The sequence below is a fragment of the Carcharodon carcharias genome, chromosome 26 (assembly GCF_017639515.1).
Source record: "Carcharodon carcharias isolate sCarCar2 chromosome 26, sCarCar2.pri, whole genome shotgun sequence".
NCBI lineage: Eukaryota > Metazoa > Chordata > Chondrichthyes > Lamniformes > Lamnidae > Carcharodon > Carcharodon carcharias.
In genome coordinates, this window is record NC_054492.1 from 1847379 (window position 1) to 1867349 (window position 19971).

At 45.1% G+C, this 19971-nt stretch overlaps 1 protein-coding gene across 3 annotated transcripts in view; it reads right to left on the bottom strand.

Moving 5' to 3' along the window:
* The window catches only part of lrrk1 (leucine-rich repeat kinase 1), a 262189-nt gene that overhangs the window by 105329 nt on the left and 136889 nt on the right, over positions 1–19971 (bottom strand). For all 3 annotated transcript variants that reach the window (XM_041175194.1, XM_041175192.1, XM_041175193.1), the window contains 4 exons: positions 19007–19221; positions 16229–16393; positions 10794–10966; positions 4376–4496 (listed from right to left, as the gene is read on the bottom strand). In XM_041175194.1, coding sequence (XP_041031128.1) covers positions 4376–4496; positions 10794–10966; positions 16229–16393; positions 19007–19221 — 674 coding nt within the window. The remainder of the gene's footprint in view (positions 1–4375; positions 4497–10793; positions 10967–16228; positions 16394–19006; positions 19222–19971) is intronic.

Consider the following 19971-nt stretch of genomic DNA (forward strand, 5'->3'; position numbering starts at 1 on the left):
GAGCAACGAATGCAGTAGACTAAGTTGGGGGAAATGCAAGTGAAATGCTGCTTCACTTGAAAGGAGTGTTTGGGTCCTTGGACGGTGAGGAGAGAGGAAGTGAAGGGGCAGGTGTTGCATCTTTTGCGTGGGCAAGGGGTTGTGCCATAGGAGGGGGTTGAGGAGTAGGGGGTGATGGAGGAGTGGACCAGGGTGTCCCGGAGGGAGCGATCCCTACGGAATGCCGATAAGGGGGGTGAAGGGAAGATGTGTTTGGTAGTGGCATCATGCTGGAGTTGGCGGAAATGGCGGAGGATGATCCTTTGAATGCGGAGGCTGGTGGGGTGATAAGTGAGGACAAGGGGGACCCTATCATGTTTCTGGGAGGGAGGAGAAGGAGTGAGGGCGGATGCGCGGGAGATGGGCCAGACACGGTTGAGGGCCCTGTCAACGACCGTGGGTGGAAAACCACTCCTTCTCCTCCCTCCCAGAAACATGATAGGGTCCCCCTTGTCCTCACTTATCACCCCACCAGCCTCCGCATTCAAAGGATCATCCTCCGCCATTTCCGCCAACTCCAGCATGATGCCACTACCAAACACATCTTCCCTTCACCCCCCTTATCGGCATTCCGTAGGGATCGCTCCCTCCGGGACACCCTGGTCCACTCCTCCATCACCCCCTACTCCTCAACCCCCTCCTATGGCACAACCCCTTGCCCACGCAAAAGATGCAACACCTGCCCCTTCACTTCCTCTCTCCTCACCGTCCAAGGACCCAAACACTCCTTTCAAGTGAAGCAGCATTTCACTTGCATTTCCCCCAACTTAGTCTACTGCATTCGTTGCTCCCAATGTGGTCTCCTCTACATTGGAGAGACCAAACGTAAACTGGGCGACCGCTTTGCAGAACACCTGCGGTCTGTCCGCAAGAATGACCCAAACCTCCCTGTCGCTTGCCATTTTAACACTCCACCCTGCTCTCTTGCCCACATGTCTGTCCTTGGCTTGCTGCATTGTTCCAGTGAAGCCCAACGCAAACTGGAGGAACAACACCTCATCTTCCGACTAGGGACTTTACAGCCTTCCGGACTGAATATTGAATTCAACAACTTTAGGTCGTGAGTCCCCTCCCCCATCCCCACCCCCTTTCTGTTTCCCCCTTCTTTTTTTTTCCCAATAAATTATAAAGATTTTCCTTTTCCCACCTATTTCCATTATATAAAAAAAAAACCCACTAGAGCTATACCTTGAGTGCCCTACCATCCATTCTTAATTAGCACATTCGTTTAGATAATATCACCAACTTTAACTTTAACACCTATGTGTTCTATTGTACTATTGTTGTTGACATCTTTTGATGATCTGCTTCTATCACTGCTTGTTTGTCGCTACAACCACACCAACCCCCTCCACCTCTCTGTCTCTCTATCTCTCCGCCCCCCACACACACACCTTAAACCAGCTTATATTTCAGCTCTTTCCTGGACTCGAACTCAAGTTCTGTCGAAGGGTCATGAGGACTCGAAACGTCAACTCTTTTCTTCTCCGCCGATGCTGCCAGACCTGCTGAGTTTTTCCAGGTAATTCTGTTTTTGTTTTGGATTTCCAGCATCCGCAGTTTTTTTGTTTTTATCTCTGAGTGAAATGTCAGCCCAGACTTTGTGCTTAAATCTCTGGATTGAGACCTAAACCCACAATCTTCCAACTCAGGTGTGAGAGTGCTATCCACTAAATAGCTAAAAATATGCAAAAACTACATTTGTAACCATTCAATAACCATGTTAATGTCAGGCTAAAGAGCTCCAGAACTGGGGAAAGTGTCTGGAATTTGCAGTCATGGACTTTTTCACTGCTCTTTTACCCTTTCACTCTCCACCTCTCTCAGTGATTCGTCCCCTGTTCCATGTTCCATGTTCCTGTCATTTTCCTTTCCCTGATCAGTAATTTTTCAGATTTCTTTCAGCTCAGCTTCCCTCTGGACTTTTTAAATTTAGGTTGTCCCTTTTCAGTTTTGTATTTCACGTTTTCTTACTTGTTTCAATCCACCTTCAATGTTCTGTTGAATTTTAAAGGGATTCCTGCTTGGCAGTGCTGGCATGGGTAAACTTGGTGTATTTATGTGCAGGACTAACTTGATGAGTGAGATCCCGAATAGTCCTTGAGGAGGGTGGAGGTGAGTCACTGCTTTGAGCAGCTGGAGTCCACCTGGTGGTTGACACAGGGAGTGGCCAAGCCCCACCAACCAATGAAGCTCCAGCTTCACTCCCTGGTCTGCAGCAAGTTTACTGATCCGAACCAGACTGCAGATGGTGGGGACACGATGATTAACTCCAGTAGCAAAAAGGAGAAAAGAAAACTTGGCCAGAGTTCCAGCTGCTGACAACATGGAAAATGTGTGGAGCTGGAGGATGAAGGTGGGTTCAGGCTGACTTGTGATGGTTCCAATAGGTTTGTGAATAGCCTATGGCACTCATTGTCTGGAGTCTCACAAGAATAATCAATTGATCAAAGTGTCAGACCAACCAGGACCATTACTGTGTCAGCTATTCAATCCCAATCCCTCGCCCTTTTCCCATAGTCCTGTAAGTATCTCCTGATCCTTTCTATAGAAACATAAAAAACACAGGAGGGCCACTTGGCCATCACATCCATGCAAGCTGAAAAAAAGGTTATCCAGTCTAATCCCACCCTGCAGCTGTAGCTCCATACCCTGTGTGACACTGCACATGGTGTGCATACTCAAGAGTTGGGAAGTGATGAGGGTTTCTGCGTCTGCCAAGCTTTCAGGATCTCACACTCTAGGTGAAAAAAAGTTCTCCTCAACTCGCCTTTAATCCTTTCTGCCCCTAATTATTTCCCACTCTGCTAACGGGAACTGGTCCTTCCTTTCCACTCTGTCCCAGCTCCTCATAATTTTATACACCTCAACTAAACCTCCCTTCAGCCTCCTCTGTTCACTCAGTTCCCAGCTTATTCAATCCTTCCTCATGGATAATATTCTGCATTCCAGGCAATATGCTCGCAAATCTCCACCGCACCTTCTCGAAGGTGATCACAACCATCCTGTAATGTAGTAGCCAGACTGTGGGCTGTGTTCTAGCTGTGGGCTAACTGGTGTTTTATACAGTATTAGCATCATCTCATTTTCCCTTCATCACCTGTGTGACTCGTTTGCAAATCACTTTAAATCTGTTACCAAACTGCCTCGCTACAGGAAACAGTTTCTCCCTATCTACTCCATCAAAACCCTTCATGATTTGAACACTTAAATCTCCCCTTAACTCACTCTGCTCTAAGCAGAACAATCCCAGCTTTTCCAGTTGCTCTACATAACTGAAACCTCACATCCCTGGTCCCATTTTGGTAAGTCCCAGCTGCACCCTCTCCAAGTGTTCATCAGTCTGTCTTTAGAATGGCTGGAGAAATGCACGTGTGTTATTACAGCACCGAGTTCATGCAACAAGTTACGCAGATATTGGGCAGGAGGGGTAAACTCCTGATCATAAAGGGACAGAGTGTCCATTTCCTGGAGAAATCAGCAATGCAGAACCCGGTGAAAATTCAGTGTAGACTCAGTAATATATCAAAGGTTAAACAGTTATTTGTCATTGTTTTTAAGATTAAAAAAACCTGAGCTAAGATTCCAGTGTAACAACATCCTGCGCTTTCACAATCATCAGCTGCAGATTATTTCACAAGTTCCTCCAAACAAAGAGCAAATGATTAAAAGATTATTATTTATGTCAGGCGTTTATTTCTGAGCAAATGAGGAACAGCCAGTTCTGAAGACATTGCCAAGGCTGCAGGAGGTGTGGACTGGACTGCAATAAATCCTACATCCCCACAGTGATACTTCACCAATCCAGCCTCTCTCCCTGGAACATAACTTCATTGTAATCAGAGCAAATTGGGAACATGGCATTTGTTCAAACTGCACCCATGATGTAGCATGATGCAATTCTCCTGATTCTAGAAAGGATCGACTCAAAACAAATCAGCTCCAAACTTTGCTGTGCAGAAGTAGCAAAATGCTCCAATACTTGCTGGTCATTTCATTGTAAGATGGGACAACCAGCTGGTGATTCCTCTTTATTGCTCAGAAATGAACATATTGGGCATTCGTTCTTTTTGGGTGAGCTCTGGACACCGGTGAAGTGGATGTAAACACAGGTACTTCTATGCACCAAAAGCCCCATCAAATGGGTCAGGATTTTATTAGCTGCACCTTAACTAATATGCAAAACGACATGGAAGAGATTGTGGGCAGAAAATAGGAACATTTATCAAGAAAATGAACACAGATTTTAAAACTAGGAGATGGTCCTGGAGTGGGAATATTCAGAATTAAACAGCTAGTCTACTTTCTACTTCACTGTAAGCAGGAGAGCACCCACCAATCTCCCAACCAGTTTCTGGGATGCTGTTAGATTCCCCGTATCCTTCATGCTGCAAGCAACTTGAAAGATCAGTTTACGAAGCCCTTCTAGTCCATCAAGTGTCTTGCAGGATATCTCACTGTAAGGGAGAGATACAACAGAGGTTATCACACTGTAAGGGAGAGATAAAATAGAGGCTATCTGTATGGGAGAGAAGGAGTGAAGGATATCTCACTGTAAGGGAGAGACGGAGTGGTCTATGTCTCACTGTAAGGGAGAGAAGGAGTGGTCTATGTCTCACTGTAAGGGAGCGATGGAGTGGAGGATATCTCACTATAAGCGAGAGACAGAGTGGAGGATATCTCACTGTATGGGAGAGATGGAGTGGAGGATATCTCACTGTAAGGGAGAGACGGAGTGGTCTATGTATCACTGTAAGGGAGGGATGGAGTAGAGGATATCTCAGTGTAAAGGAGAGACAGAGTGGAGGATATCTCACTCTAAGGGAGAGACAGAGTGGAGGATATCTCAGTGTAAAGGAGAGACAGAGGGGAGGATAGCTCACTGTAAGCGAGAGACAGAGTGGAGGATATCTCACTGTAAGGGAGAGATGGAGTGGAGGATATCTCACTGTAAACGAGAGACAGAGCGGAGGATATCTCACTGTAAAGGAGAGATGGAGTGGTCTATGTCTCACTGTAAAGGAAAGACGGAATGGAGGATATCTCACTGTAAGCGAGAGACAGAGTGGAGGATATCTCACTGTAAGGGAGAGATGGAGTGGAGGATATCTCACTGTAAACGAGAGACAGAGTGGAGGATATCTCACTGTATGGGAGAGATGGAGTGGAGGATATCTCACTGTAAGGGAGAGACGGAGTGGTCTATGTATCACTGTAAGGGAGGGATGGAGTAGAGGATATCTCAGTGTAAAGGAGAGACAGAGTGGAGGATATCTCACTCTAAGGGAGAGACAGAGTGGAGGATATCTCAGTGTAAAGGAGAGACAGAGGGGAGGATAGCTCACTGTAAGCGAGAGACAGAGTGGAGGATATCTCACTGTAAGGGAGAGATGGAGTGGAGGATATCTCACTGTAAACGAGAGACAGAGCGGAGGATATCTCACTGTAAAGGAGAGATGGAGTGGTCTATGTCTCACTGTAAAGGAAAGACGGAATGGAGGATATCTCACTGTAAGCGAGAGACAGAGTGGAGGATATCTCACTGTAAGGGAGAGATGGAGTGGAGGATATCTCACTGTAAACGAGAGACAGAGTGGAGGATATCTCACTGTAAAGGAGAGATGGAGTGGTCTATGTCTCACTGTAAAGGAAAGACGGAATGGAGGATATCTCACTGTAAGCGAGAGATGGAGTGGAGGATATCTCACTGTAAGCGAAAGATGGAGTGGTCTATGTCTCACTGTAAAGGAGAGATGGAGTGGAGGATATCTCACTGTAAAGGAGAGATGGAGTGGAGGATATCTCACTGTAAGGGAAAGATTAAATAGAGGCTATCTCACTGTATGGGAGAGAAGGAGTGGAGGATATCTCACTGTAAGGATGAGACAGAGTGGAGGATATCTCACTGTAAGGGAGAGATGGAGTGAAGGATATCTCACTGTAAGGGAGAGATGGAGTGAAGGATATCTCACTGTAAGGGAGAGATGGAGTGGAGGATATCTCACTGTAAGGGAGAGACGGAGTGGAGGATATCTCACTGTAAGGTAGGGAAGGAATGGAGGATATCTCACTGTAAGGGAGAGATGGAATGGAGGATATCTCACTGTAAGGGAGAGACGGAGTGGAGGATATCTCACTGTAAGGTAGAGAAGGAATGGAGGATATCTCACTGTAAGGGAGAGATGGAGTGGAGGATATCTCACTGTAAGGGAGAGAAGGAGTGGAGGATATCTCACCGTAAGGGAGAGATAAAACAGAGGTTATTACACTGTAAGGGAGAGATTAAATAGAGGCTATCTCACTGTATGGGAGAGAAGGAGTGGAGGATATCTCACTGTAAGGGAGAGACGGAGTGAAGGATATCTCACTGTAAGGGAGAGATGGAGTGAAGGATATCTCACTGTAAGGGAGAGATGGAGTGAAGGATATCTCACTGTAAGGGAGAGAAGGAGTGGAGGATATCTCACTGTAAGGGAGAGATGGAGTGGAGGATATCTCACTGTAAGGGAGAGACGGAGTGGGGAATATCTCACTGTAAGGGAGAGATGGAGTGGTCTATGTCTCACTGTAAGGGAGAGATGGAGTGGTCTATGTCTCACTGTAAGGGAGGGATGTATCAGAGGCAGTTTAATACATGATTTGATGAGTTTGTACTTTTTACCTTACTCTCCAGCTCTTTTTGTTCTATTTTTTAAGCACAAATAATCACTCTAAAGTCACCGGGGACTGGATATTCAACATGGTCTAATCAGGATTGGCACTCCACTGTGTAGGTCTTCATGCATTCATTTCCTTATCTTTCACCTTGCTATGTCATTGTACATTCAAGCGGGTGAGTACAGTCTAGCTCATTGTTATGACACAGCCGATGGTAAATGCTGAGCTATTCAAATCCCAAAGAGAAACTTGAAACAACTGCTACAACTTGTTTTGAAATTTGTATAAATTTTGTGATGCCTGCCTTGAATAGTAATAAGACCACCAAGTCTTATACGTTTTTACAACAATGGATTAAACATTTATTAACAAGAAAAAATATTTTAAGCACATACATATGTCTACAAATTACTACTATAATAACTTCTAAACCCCCTACTTAACCTGACTCCCAGTTAAACTTTCATTAAGGTAACAGTAAGGCACATAGATTCTCAAAGACCCAGGCAAAGAAACATGATACCCTGAACCAGTCAAATTCAAAGTGAGCTTTAGTAACTTCAGTTCTTTGAAGACAGCAGCTTGAGGCATAGATGCTGAAGGTTTTTCACACTTGTTAGATCTTAAAATGCCTACCCTTACACACAGCCTTCACTCTTTTATACATATTTTCCCCTTTGAATGCTAATTCCCACTGGTTCACTATGTCTTTGGACTTTACCTTTCTGATAATAAAAATCTCTCATAGTACTAAATTTTACCAGCAATCTTTGGGAAAAATAAACACACTGTTTTAGAAGTCTGCCCGGCTAGTGACACATTTCACTCACTTTTTGAAAACAATCTAGCCTGGTTTATTTAAATCTATCCTGGTTTATTAAATCTATCTGGTTTATTTAAACCTATCTGGTTTATTTAAATCTGCCTGGTTTATTTAAATCTAGCCTGGTTTATTTAAATCTGCCTGGTTTATTTAAATCTATCTGGTTTATTTAAAACTAGCCTGGTTTATTTAAATCTCTCTGGTTTATTTAAATCTAGCCTGGTTTATTTAAATCTAGCCTGGTTTATTTAAATCTCTCTGGTTTATTTAAATCTATCTGGTTTATTTAAATCTAGCCTGGTTTATTTAAATCTATCTGGTTTATTTAAATCTAGCCTGCTTTATTTAAATCTAGCCTGGTTTATTTAAATCTATCTGGTTTATTTAAATCTAGCCTGCTTTATTTAAATCTAGCCTGCTTTATTTAAATCTAGCCTGGTTTATTTAAATCTAGCCTGGTTTATTTAAATCTATCTGCTTTATTTAAATCTAGCCTGCTTTATTTAAATCTAGCCTGGTTTATTTAAATCTATCTGCTTTATTTAAATCTAGCCTGCTTTATTTAAATCTAGCCTGCTTTATTTAAATCTAGCCTGGTTTATTTAAATCTCGCCTGGTTTATTTAAATCTCGCCTGGTTTATTTAAATCTATCTGGTTTATTTAAATCTATCTGGTTTATTTAAATGTATCTGGTTTATTTAAATCTCGCCTGGTTTATTTAAATCTATCTGGTTTATTTAAATCTATCTGGTTTATTTAAATCTATCTGGTTTATTTAAATCTATCTGGTTTATTTAAAAATGCAAATGTTTCCTTGCCACCTGTTTACCATTTCAAACCTAGCTCATCTCCACCATATTAAAGCCTTCAGACCAGCTGCCTTTAATCCAATTAAGTCTCACACTCACACACATATAGACACAGGTACCGCTATTTTACAATAAATTCTAATAACATTATGAGAATGATTACACCTTCCTGACACTCATTTGATCCCAAGTTGGACATTAATGCCACTTGCTACAAATTTGAGTGTGCCAGAGACACCATTGTGGTATCAGTGTCTTAAGGAGAGCTTTACTCTATATCTATTTGAGCACTGTGTGCTGTGTACTGACAAAACCCCCTACAGTCTGAACCCATCGCACCCTTCTTCAATCCCTCCAAAGATGGGCTGAGTTAATACTGGTTGATGTAAGGCAAGGATTGGCTTGAAGTGTAAAGCTCACAGTAAGTTCAGTGCAGAGATTAATAGTCACCATCAGACTTGTTTACCATATATAATTGTGTAGAAGTTGAATTTCTGAGAAGTTATGGGGTCGACCTTTACACAGGTGATGTTTTCAAGGGACTTACATTTAACTCCCAAAGTCCGCAGCTCACACAGCCAGCAGAGAACCACGCTGGGTTTCCTACCTCTTGGTTCAGACGCTTGCAGCTCACAAGGAAGTGGATTGGAGCAATAAAAAAAGTTGTTTTTAATAATCTTTCTTTCTTTGTGGGGCCATAGGGTTGCTCATGACAGCTCAGTGAGCTTAGTTCCATTTCTGGGAAAGTTTCATATGCTTATGGCTCACACACACTATGTACACTGATTCTGCAATTTGTTCCAATCTTACCTCTGTCACCCCACAGGAAATTCAACTTTTACTAAAGTTCCCTGATATCACAGTGGGCAAATTGCACTCTGGGATCTAGCATCGATGCAGAAAGATCAGAAAACTCCTGCTTCAACTGCTGGTCTCTGCTGTGTTTCTCTGAACACAGAGTGGGGCAGTTAGCTGAGCTCGAGCAGTGTCCCTACAAAATCAGGAATTGATTTTTACACAGCTATATGAAAAATCAAGGGTTTTTTGGCCAAAAGTCAGGGGTTAACTTTTACACGAGATCGATATATACATAGGTTCAATCGGTAGCCGTGCTCTTTGTAATAAGGTCAAAATAATGCATATGTGACACTCCACTGATTACATGGTGCAATTGCTTGAGTTAAGCAGACTAACTCCTCTGCGTCTGCTTGGATCTTTTCAGCTGCAGCTTCTGTTGTAGATACAGGTGATGGGGATAAATAACCAAATTGCTAATATTGTAAATGTGTTTGCCAGGCTCTGTCCGGTTCCAAGTGACATGGGTGCACAGACACCGACATTAATAGGCACACAGTTGGGAAATTCACTCACAGGAGCTACAGAATGGCTGCTGCTGCTGTGGGGTAATGATGCACTGATAACGGATATTCCTGAACTTGGGAATGTGGCACATGGTTGAGATGTGTTGAGATTAATTTATAACATTTTGAACGGGTGAGATTATGGATATAGAAGCAAGCTGTTTCTGCCAGATGAGTGGCCAGGAACTAGATATAGATACAAGATTTATAAGAGATTTGAAACAGAGGGCAGGAGAAACTTTGTCACTCAGAATTGCAAAGCTGTGAGATTGACCTCCAAGTGAGAATGTCTGACTCAGAAACAATGCCAACATTGGAAAGGTAGACAAAGATAAAGAGGGTGAAGGGACAGGGTGATAATTGTTACTATAAGTGGTTATTTGTGGGGGAGAAACACCAACATGGGCTGGTGGGCCTAAATGATCGGTTTCCCTGCTGTAACTTCTATGTATTTACTTTGTGTGTACATTATTGTATTTGTTTACTTTTATGAGGAAACATCAAGGCAAATTCCTCAGTATCTTAACTACCCACCATCTCAGCGACCTCTCTATACTTGTATAACACGCTGTGCTTTCAAAATTCAACCTTCAAAGTAACTGCATCATTTCTTATTTTGAAAAAAATTATCAGTGGTTAACTATGATGAAAGTGATGAAGGATTTCTACTTCCGGGGGCTGTATGGATCTTACACAAAATGGTCACAAGCTAGTTTGTCATAGACATGGATCTACAACAGAACTGGTCAGTGCTGTTCAGAGAGTGAGAGTGTCTGAGGCTGAGATTCAGTAGAAAAAGTCCAGAGGGCTTTACACTCCAAAGGACTTACATCTTTCACTTTGCCAAACAGAAAATACATCAAAAATAGCAATCTGACAATCACTGAGAGAAAACAAGGGCAATGGTTGGCTACAGGTTCAGAACACATAACATTAACACACAGCCCAGGGATTCAGACACTGGCAAGTCTGTATTCACAGGCCTGTACTTACTGTTTCTCAACAGCACAGGGAGAAGGTAATAGCTGGAAGGGTAAAGTATTGAAGATTATGTGGCCCACAAACAGCAGACCAAAATCAAAAAGCAGAAACAGGACACTCACTGTAAATTGCGGCAGCTGATGTCAGGATAGCCAGTTGCTCGGGGTCCGGATGGAGATCGACACAGTGCCAGCACATAGGCTCGAAGAGTAGCAATTCTCTCCGTACGGAATTTTGTGTCAATTAAATCCAGATGGGTCCCTACTACAATCACTGTAGCGTTTGGAGTTTTTGCCTGAAACAAAGCACAACAAAAATCTTTGCAAACCCACTTTCTGATTTAAACTGTTCATAGTTTTTGTATTTATTGAAAAATAATTCTCTGAAAGATGAAAAAGCAAGAAACCAAATGTGAAAAGATCATGTGGTTTAGAGAGAGGAAAGGCGAGTGTGGGCAGGCGAGCGAGAGCCTCAGAAACCGAGCAATAGAGAATGAGCAAGACCCAGCAAGAGGGAGAGAGAGAGACAGAGAGGGAGAGAGACAGAGAGGGAGAGAGAGAGAGGGAGAGAGACAGAGAGGGAGAGAGACAGAGAGGGAGAGAGACAGAGAGGGAGAGAGACAGAGAGGGAGACAGACAGAGAGGGAGACAGACAGAGAGGGAGAGAGACAGAGAGGGAGAGAGACAGAGAGGGAGAGAGACAGAGAGGGAGACAGACAGAGAGGGAGAGAGACAGAGAGGGAGAGAGACAGAGAGGGAGAGAGACAGAGAGGGAGAGAGACAGAGAGGGAGAGAGACAGAGAGGGAGACAGACAGAGAGGGAGAGAGACAGAGAGGGAGAGAGACAGAGAGGGAGAGAGACAGAGAGGGAGACAGACAGAGAGGGAGAGAGACAGAGAGGGAGAGAGACAGAGAGGGAGAGAGACAGAGAGGGAGAGAGACAGAGAGGGAGAGAGACAGAGAGGGAGACAGACAGAGAGGGAGACAGACAGAGAGGGAGACAGACAGAGAGGGAGAGAGACAGAGAGGGAGAGAGACAGAGAGGGAGAGAGACAGAGAGGGAGACAGACAGAGAGGGAGAGAGACAGAGAGGGAGACAGACAGAGAGGGAGACAGACAGAGAGGGAGACAGACAGAGAGGGAGAGAGACAGAGAGGGAGAGAGACAGAGAGGGAGACAGGCAGAGAGGGAGAGAGACAGAGAGGGAGACAGACAGAGAGGGAGAGAGACAGAGAGGGAGAGAGACGAGCCTCAGTGACACAGAGAGAGGGAGGGACACACCAACATATGCAAAAAGAGAGAGAGACAGATAGACACATCTGACCATCCTCCAAGGAGGTACACTGATGTCAGCCCTTCCCCCAGGTGATGGATCACTGAGCATGAACCTCTGTGGTATTCCTTGAGGTCTTTCTGCTCGGAGATGTGTGGTCTCATTAAGACCCTCATGGCTTCCAGTTTAGCTTTGAACTTTATTCACTAACCTTGCTGGATCTCAGAAGATCGATGAAGGTTGTTGACCTCTCACTCGACCTTCAACCTCCCTCGTTTGCCTTGCCATCCTCCTGGCTTACACTGCCTCTGATATAACGTCCAGGGAGACATGGCTGAAGCATCAGGCCAGCCTTCTATCATCAAACTGAACCGCAGAACAGGCTCAAGGTGCTGAATGCTGCCTCTTGCTGCTATGGACACAGCTTCACACTTGCTGTTCAGACAGCTGCTTACCCTCCTGCAGGGTAAGTTTGGGCATCGTCATGGCATGCCTGGTTCCTGATGCTCTTGTGCCCGATCAGAATAATACAGAAGGCAAATGGGGGAACAAAGGCAGAACCTGCCTGCCCTCCAATACCGGCTGATTAAACAGAAATTGAGGCAATTAATGACCCAATTGACAGTGATTTTTTTTTGCTGCCTGGGTGATTTAACACAGGGTACATGGGCTCCCTGGGAATCAGGGAGGGAATCATGGATGAGTTGACTCAGGATCACAAAGGCAGGATGTAAGGGTTGAAGTGAAGGAGGCAACATAGAGTTGCTGGCTGCAGTGGGGACAGCACAAGAGGTGAGGGAATTGGTCCGAGTTCACTTTGTTCACACTTGAGGAGAGCGACTGACTTAATGCATCATATTGAAAGAACTGATTAGGAAGAGGGGCTGTAGCCTCAGGGACACCCTTACATAGAAGACTGACAGGAAGGAGTCACGTGGAGTTGGGGCCATGAGGATAGTTCACTCAAGTGAAGGCTCCTTCAAGCAAGGAGAAAAGAGGGTGAGAAGCAGTGATCTGCCGGCTGGCCAATAGAGCGGCATGGTGACACTGAAGGGCCAGAAGGACACAGAGGGGCACGGCCAGCTCTGCCCAAGGAGGACAGCTCACCCCAAAGAAAGGTTGTACAGGCAGCACGCAAATTATCTCTAGATGTCTGAACATCAGTGTCTTATGTAGCTGTGGCTCTCCAGGGAGGAAGCCCCATCTATTTGCAAAATGCTTGCTGCAGAGATAAGCTCTAGTTGTGTGGGTGGTCACCTGATGATTGGACTATGGCTGCATTGAAATTCTAACCCTCAGAATCCTTTCAGGGATCAGCCAGCAATCTCTGTGGCGTCACAATCAGCAGCTCCTCATGACATCAAGTTTGTAACTGCTGCATTGTTCCAGAGAGCAGACAATGTAAGCAAGTTCCCCACTGATGAGGATAGACAAGCTGAGAGAGCAAGAGGTTGTGGGGCCATTGCAGGATTTCCTGATGGGCAAGGTGCAATTGTTTACCTCGGAGCACCAGCGGGACAACCAGGGATATTTGTGAATGGAAAGGGGCAGATTGTCCATACCCATTGGCTGAGGATGCTGTAGCAGTGTGGAGCTCCGGCAGCAGCCAGGACACTTATATCCTCAGGCACTCCCAGGTAGCACAGGTCTTTGTAGTACCCACGCAACAGGATGGTTGGCTACTTGGAGACAGGGCTCTCCATTAAAGAGGTGGCTCATGACGCCAGTCAGGTATCTGCTTCCTGACACAGAGGAACCAAACTACGTGAGACATGTTTCCACCAGGACCACTATTGAGAGGACCACTGGTCTTCTAAAAATGAGATTCCAATGCCTGGACTGACCTGCTGGTATCCTGCATTATGCACTGGCTTGGGTTTCCCTGAAAGCTGTTCTTTGCTGTGTGGTGCACAACTTGGCTCTGCGGTGGTGGGGAGGGACTGGCAGAATAGGACATCTTTCATCGTCAAGCTTCCTCCTTAGGAAATCAGACAACAAATCAGATAAGAAGCGTCAGGATGCAGAGCACACGAGGGGCAGCAGAGGGTGGCTGCCAGGGAGACACAGGTCACAAGGCAATTCCCTAAACATCTGGAGGCTTATTGGCACGTGCAGTAATGAGATGCCATGTTTCAATGGTCAACTCCAATTGGCAGGACACTCACACCAACCCAAAGTCCTGCATCAATATTTCCCTTTTCAAGGGAGTCTCTGAGGCCCATTGCAAGTGATCCATGCTTTGCTGCTCTTATCAATATCAGGCAGGCATGAACGCTATCCCAAACATGACACCATCCTAAGGGGTGAAATGCTTTTAACGAAATTGAGCACAACAACATAAATATAGATATTTCAAAAAGAGTTAACAAAGTGAGCATTGGTCCCGTAGAAAGTGAGTCTTAGAATTAATAATGGAAAATAAAGAGATGGAAGGTACTTTGCATCGGTCTTCACCGCAGAGGACACAAAATAGCTGTAAATCAGGAACTGGAAGGGAGGGAGGAACTCAAAAAAAATACAATCACCGGGGAAGTGGTAGGAAACAAATTGTTGGAGCTGCAGGTTGACAAATCCCCTGGGCCCAGATGGATTTCATCCTAGGGTCTCAAAAGAAGTGGCTAGTGGGATAGTTGATGCGTTGGTTTTAATTTTCCAAAACTCCTTAGATTCGGGGAAGCTTCCACTCAACTGGGAAACAGCAAATGTAAATCCTTCATTCAAAAAGGGAGAGAACGAGAAGCAGGAATCTATAGGCCAGTTAGCTTAACATCTGTCATAGGGAAAATGTTAGCAGTTATTATTAAAGATGTTATAACAGGGCACTTAGAAAAATTCAGGGCAATCAGGCAGAGTCAACATGGTTTTGTAAAAGAGAAATCATGTTTAACCAATTTATTGGAGTTCTTTGACGAAGTCACATGTGTTGTGGATAAAGGGGAACCGGTGGATGTTAGATTTCCAGAAGGCATTTGATAAGGTGCCACATCAAAGGTTATTGTGGAAAATGAAAGCTCATGGTGTCAGGGGTAACATATTGGCATGGATAGAAGATTGACTGGCTAACAGGAAACAGGGAGTAGGCATCAATGGATCTTTCAGGTTGGCAAGATGTGACGAGTGGTGAGCCACAGGGATCAGTGCTGGGTCAACTGTTCACAATTTATATAAATGACTTGGATGAAGGGATTGAAGGTATAGTTGCTAACTTTGCTGAAAACACAAAGATAAGTAGGAAAGTAAATTGTGAAGAGGGCATAAGGAGGCTACAACAGAATATAGATAGGTTAAGTGAGTGAGCAAATGGAGCAATATGTGGGAAAATGTGAAATTCTCCGTTTTGACAGGAAGAATAAAAAAGAAGCTTATTACCTAAATGGTGAGAGATTGCAGAGATCTGAGATTCAGAGGGATCTATGTGTCCTAGTGTAAGAATCGCAAAAGGCTGGTATGCAGATACAGCAAGTAATTAGGAAAGTAATCGAATTTTTTATTGTGGGGGGATTTGAACACAAAAGTAGGAAGGTTATGCTTCAGTTATACAGGACATTGGTGAGACCACATCTGGAATACTGTGTACAGTACTGGTCTCTCTTTTTAAGGAAGGATGTAAATGCATTGGAAGCAGTTCAGAGAAGGTTTACTAGACTAATACCTGGAATGGGTGGGTTGTCTTATGAGGAAAGGCTGGACAGGTTAGGCTTGTATCTGCTGGAGTTTAGAAGAGTAAGAGGCGACTTGATTGAAACCATTAAGACTCTGAGGGGTCTTGACAGGGTGGATGTGGAGAGAATGTTTCCTCTTGTGGGAGAATCTAGAACTAGGGGTCACTGTTCAAAAATAAGGAGTCATTCATTTAAGACAGAGATGAGGAGAAATGTTTTCACTCAGAGGGTCATGAGACTTTGGAACTCTCTTCCTCAAAAGGCAGTGGAAGCAGAGTCTGAATATTTCTAAGGCAGAGCTAGATAGATTCTTGATAAGCAAGGGGGTGAAAGGTTATCGGGGGTAGGTGGGAATGTGGAGTTGAGGTTACAATCAGATCAGCCATGCTCGTATTGAATGGCAGAGCAGGCTCGAGGGGCTGAGTGGCCTACTCCTGCTCCTAGTTCATACGTTCGTATGTTCATTCAATGACCCAGTTTTGTTCATTACCTGATTTTGTGTGCTGTTGGAGGAGAGTCTTGCTGTTGGACATCTGTCTAATGTATAAGCAAGAGGAGGTTTGAACAGTTTCGTATTTTTACAGGATGTGACCCTCACAGTTTTGGCTGTGTCCATTTCCTACCTCAATGTTCAGGAGCCAAGACTGCAGGTTTGCAACTGCTTCCTCTCCAAGCGCCAGGTTCCACACAACCACATAGAGAGCTTTATCAGTGAAGAAGCACTGATTTACTGTCGCCATTTTGACAGCACCTCCAACATCCCACACATTAAACACAACCGAATCCATCTAGGGAAAAAAGCAGAGTTACTCAGTTATTCTGTAACTTAGTCCATTACTGCGCCGTGGGGGGAGGGGGGCAATTGGGTGGCTTTTTCAGACAGTTAACACTGAATGATTGGCCGAATGGCCTCCTTCAGTTCTGAATGATTCAATATCTATTAAGGGATGGTCTTCAAAGGAATGACACCTGCCTCCCTGCTGGATGTACTGGTTTGGGGAATGTACTCTTTAGAAGGGTTCCTTGGACATCGCCGAGGGAGCAGAATGTTTCAATTGCTCGGTACATTTGTATTTTTGCAAAGTGAAAATCATTTCTTTTTTAGAGTCGTCGAGGTCCACATCACAGAAAAAGGCCTTTTCTCTCACTGATATTTTCAAATGTTGATGTTTTGAACAAAATGCTACAGCATTGGGGTCAATTCTAACCCTATCCAAATGGTGGAAACTGGGTGGTTTGGGGTGGAGTGAGGTTAAAATGCAGACATTACTCACTTGCTCAGACCCCGACTGTTCAGGATATAGACCTGCAGGATTCTGCAGGCAGATGAGGAGGCCACCTAAAGCAAGCTGAGGCTCCATAAATTTATGAACATCCAAGTCCTATGACATATTAGGACCCCAATGAGATCGGACTGAGGAAAGCATCAATGCTCTCCTACTTGCCAGAAACTGATCAACAGATAGAAAAGCTGCATCACCTAAGTCTAGAACTTTCCTCCATCTGGATAGATGGAACTGGAGTTCTCCTCTGGGATTCCCAGCAAAAGTCACAGACTAACCTGCCTCAGAGTCCCTTCCCCACTCCTGTGAGGCCCTCCCGAAACTCCCTTTCCCCCAGTTAACAGGAAGCCAGCAGGTGGCCGTGGACTGCCTGACCTTTCTCCGTTGGCAGTCACCGTACACCATCCCACACCCAGCCTTGTAGGGCCGGAGGCATTTAAACAAGGCCTGGCAAATAAAATCACTCTAACTTCCTGCTGCCTCTGCGAGGAAAGGAATCAATTCACCAGAAACGTGCTTAGTGTTTAAACCAGCTTCAAAATATAATAAATCCTTTGTTAGGCCCCAACTGGATAGCATTCAATTCTGCGCTCCACACTTCAGGAAGGATGTCAAGGTCTTAGAGAAGCTGCAGAGGAGATTGTTGAGAATGGTTCCCAGGGTGAGGGACTTCAGTTAGAGGGGGGTTGCTCTCCTAATAGTAGAGAAGGTTGGGCGTGGGGGGTGTTCCTGAATGGTTTTGATAGAGTAAATAAGGAGGGAGTGTTTCCAGTGGTTGTGGGGTCAGTAACCAGAGGGACATGGATTTAAGGTGATTGGCAAAAGAACCAGGGGGAAGATGAGGCATTTTTTTTATAGGCAGCAAGTTGTTGTGATCAGGAATGCGCTGCCTGAAAGGGCAGTGGAAGCAGATTCAATACTAACTTTCAAATGGAAATTGGATAAATATTTAAACAGGAAAATATTACAGACTCCATGGGAAAAGAGCAGGGGAATGGGACCAATTGTTTGGCCCTTTCAAAGAGTTGCCACTGATAATGATAAGTTGATAGGCCTTCTTGTGTGGTCTATGATTAAACAGTAAACATATATAAGAACCAACGCTTAAATGTTGATGGTAAAAGGAAGGCCAGCTCAGATAGAACTTCCAATACTTCCTGGCTCCAAGGGCAGAGCAGAGCTCATAGTAAACTTTTAAATAATGCAACACAAATAGATGATAAAGCACTTTGCGAACAGAGGGAACACTGGACTCTCTATAGTGCTGATACCAGAAAGAGTTGGCAGCTGGGACAGGGAGGAGCTCCATCCCCTCCAAACCACCCCTCCCCAAAAATGTTCTGATATGCCAGGGAGGTGGGACCGTTGTGTTGACATAACCTGCTGGATTTTCCTGGGTTCCTATGTCCAATCCATCAAACAGTCTGGACACTGGCTGGATATCAGAGTCCAGGTTGATGCATGGGAGCAAGTGGTGTCAATAGGGTCTGGGGTGACGGTGGGTGTGTGGAGTGTCATGGCCAGGAAGGACCCAGAATTGAGCCAAGGAGCATTTATACCCATGGGGCACTGATTACCTTCAATGGCCATCATGCAAATCAAACAGGCCATTTGATCCAACCAGGCGGTGTTAGTGTTCGCCCTCCCAGACAAGTGGTATCCTAATCTCACGTGTCCCATATTCCTCTAACCCTCTTTCCTTCTCTTATCCACCCTAATTATTAAAAGTTGAAATAAAAACAGAAAATGCTGGAAATACTCAGCAGGTCTGGTAGCATCTGCAGAGGGAAAAACAGAGTTACCGTTGCAGGTCTGTGATTGTTCTGTTACAGTTGGCATGGGGAGTGTGTGTTCCCCCTCAGACAGGGTCAGGCAGAGGCTGACCAGCGACACTCTCCCCCACTGAAACCAGTAAAACTCAGTGGCCTCTCGGATGCTCCGATAGGATCGGGGTGGAGGTAACAGACTGATCAGGATTCCCACTCCATGATACTCACAGCAACACAACGGGAATGATCCATTTCAGACCCACTGTGCTGACTTTCGAAAATACCGACTTTGTAACAGAACACCTCAACAATCCTGGAGCATGGATCAGAGTCAAGGAAATAGCAGTACCTTAGTCTTGAATGCGGCAGGTCGTAGAAGCTCCCAGCTGGTGGTTTGGATGCTACTTTCTTTGTATGTGTTTTGTGTGGGCTTCCCAGACTGCAGAGTCTCCAGCAGAGTGGACTTCCCCTGACGCGGGGGTCCAACAATGATCATCTTCAGCAGCTTGCAAGGCTCAGCTTTCCGTAGCTGTGCTCTTAGATAGGCCAGCACTGCCGAAGGCCCTGTGAGATGGTCACAAGACACAGGTCAGTTACAGCACAGCATCGACGCTTCCCATTAGACAGTTGTCTTGATTCAGATCAGACCATTCTAACTACTAGCTTTGAAATCAAACTCCACTGCTGATCTCTTTTTCAACTTTTGAGTTAAATAATTCTCCAAGCCAAACATAGATAATCTCACTGCATCTCCATGGCAACAGGTACTTCTTTATTCACAAACCTGGCATTGTGTCAATGCTGCGATCCTCAGATTGTATAAAAAATATCTTAATTGTTTAGTCAGCAAACTCTACAGTCTTTTTGGAGGATGGAACAGAGACTAGAGAAAGATAAATGACAGCAAAACTTGTATGGCAAGAATGTTGGGGAGGTGGGGTGACTGGGTCCATTTGATGGAGGTTGGGTCCAGGGAGGGTTGACTGGGTCCAGTGAGGGTTGGGGGGGGGGGGAGGGGGGGGTGGGTGGCAGGGGTTTGGGTTCAGTAAGGGGGGGTTGGGTCCAGTGAGGTTTGACTGGGTCCAATGATGGGGGAACTGGGTCCAGTGAGGGGGGGTTGGGTCCAGTGAAGTGGGGGGGTTGGGTCCAGTGAGGGTTGACTGGGTCCAGTGAGGCGGGGTTGGGTCCAATGATGGGGGACTGGGTCCAGTGAGGGGGGGTTGGGTCCAGTGAGGGGGGGTTGGGTCCAGTGAGGGTTGACTGGGTCCACTGAGGGGGGGGGGGTTGGGTCCAGTGAGGGGGGGGGGGGGGGTT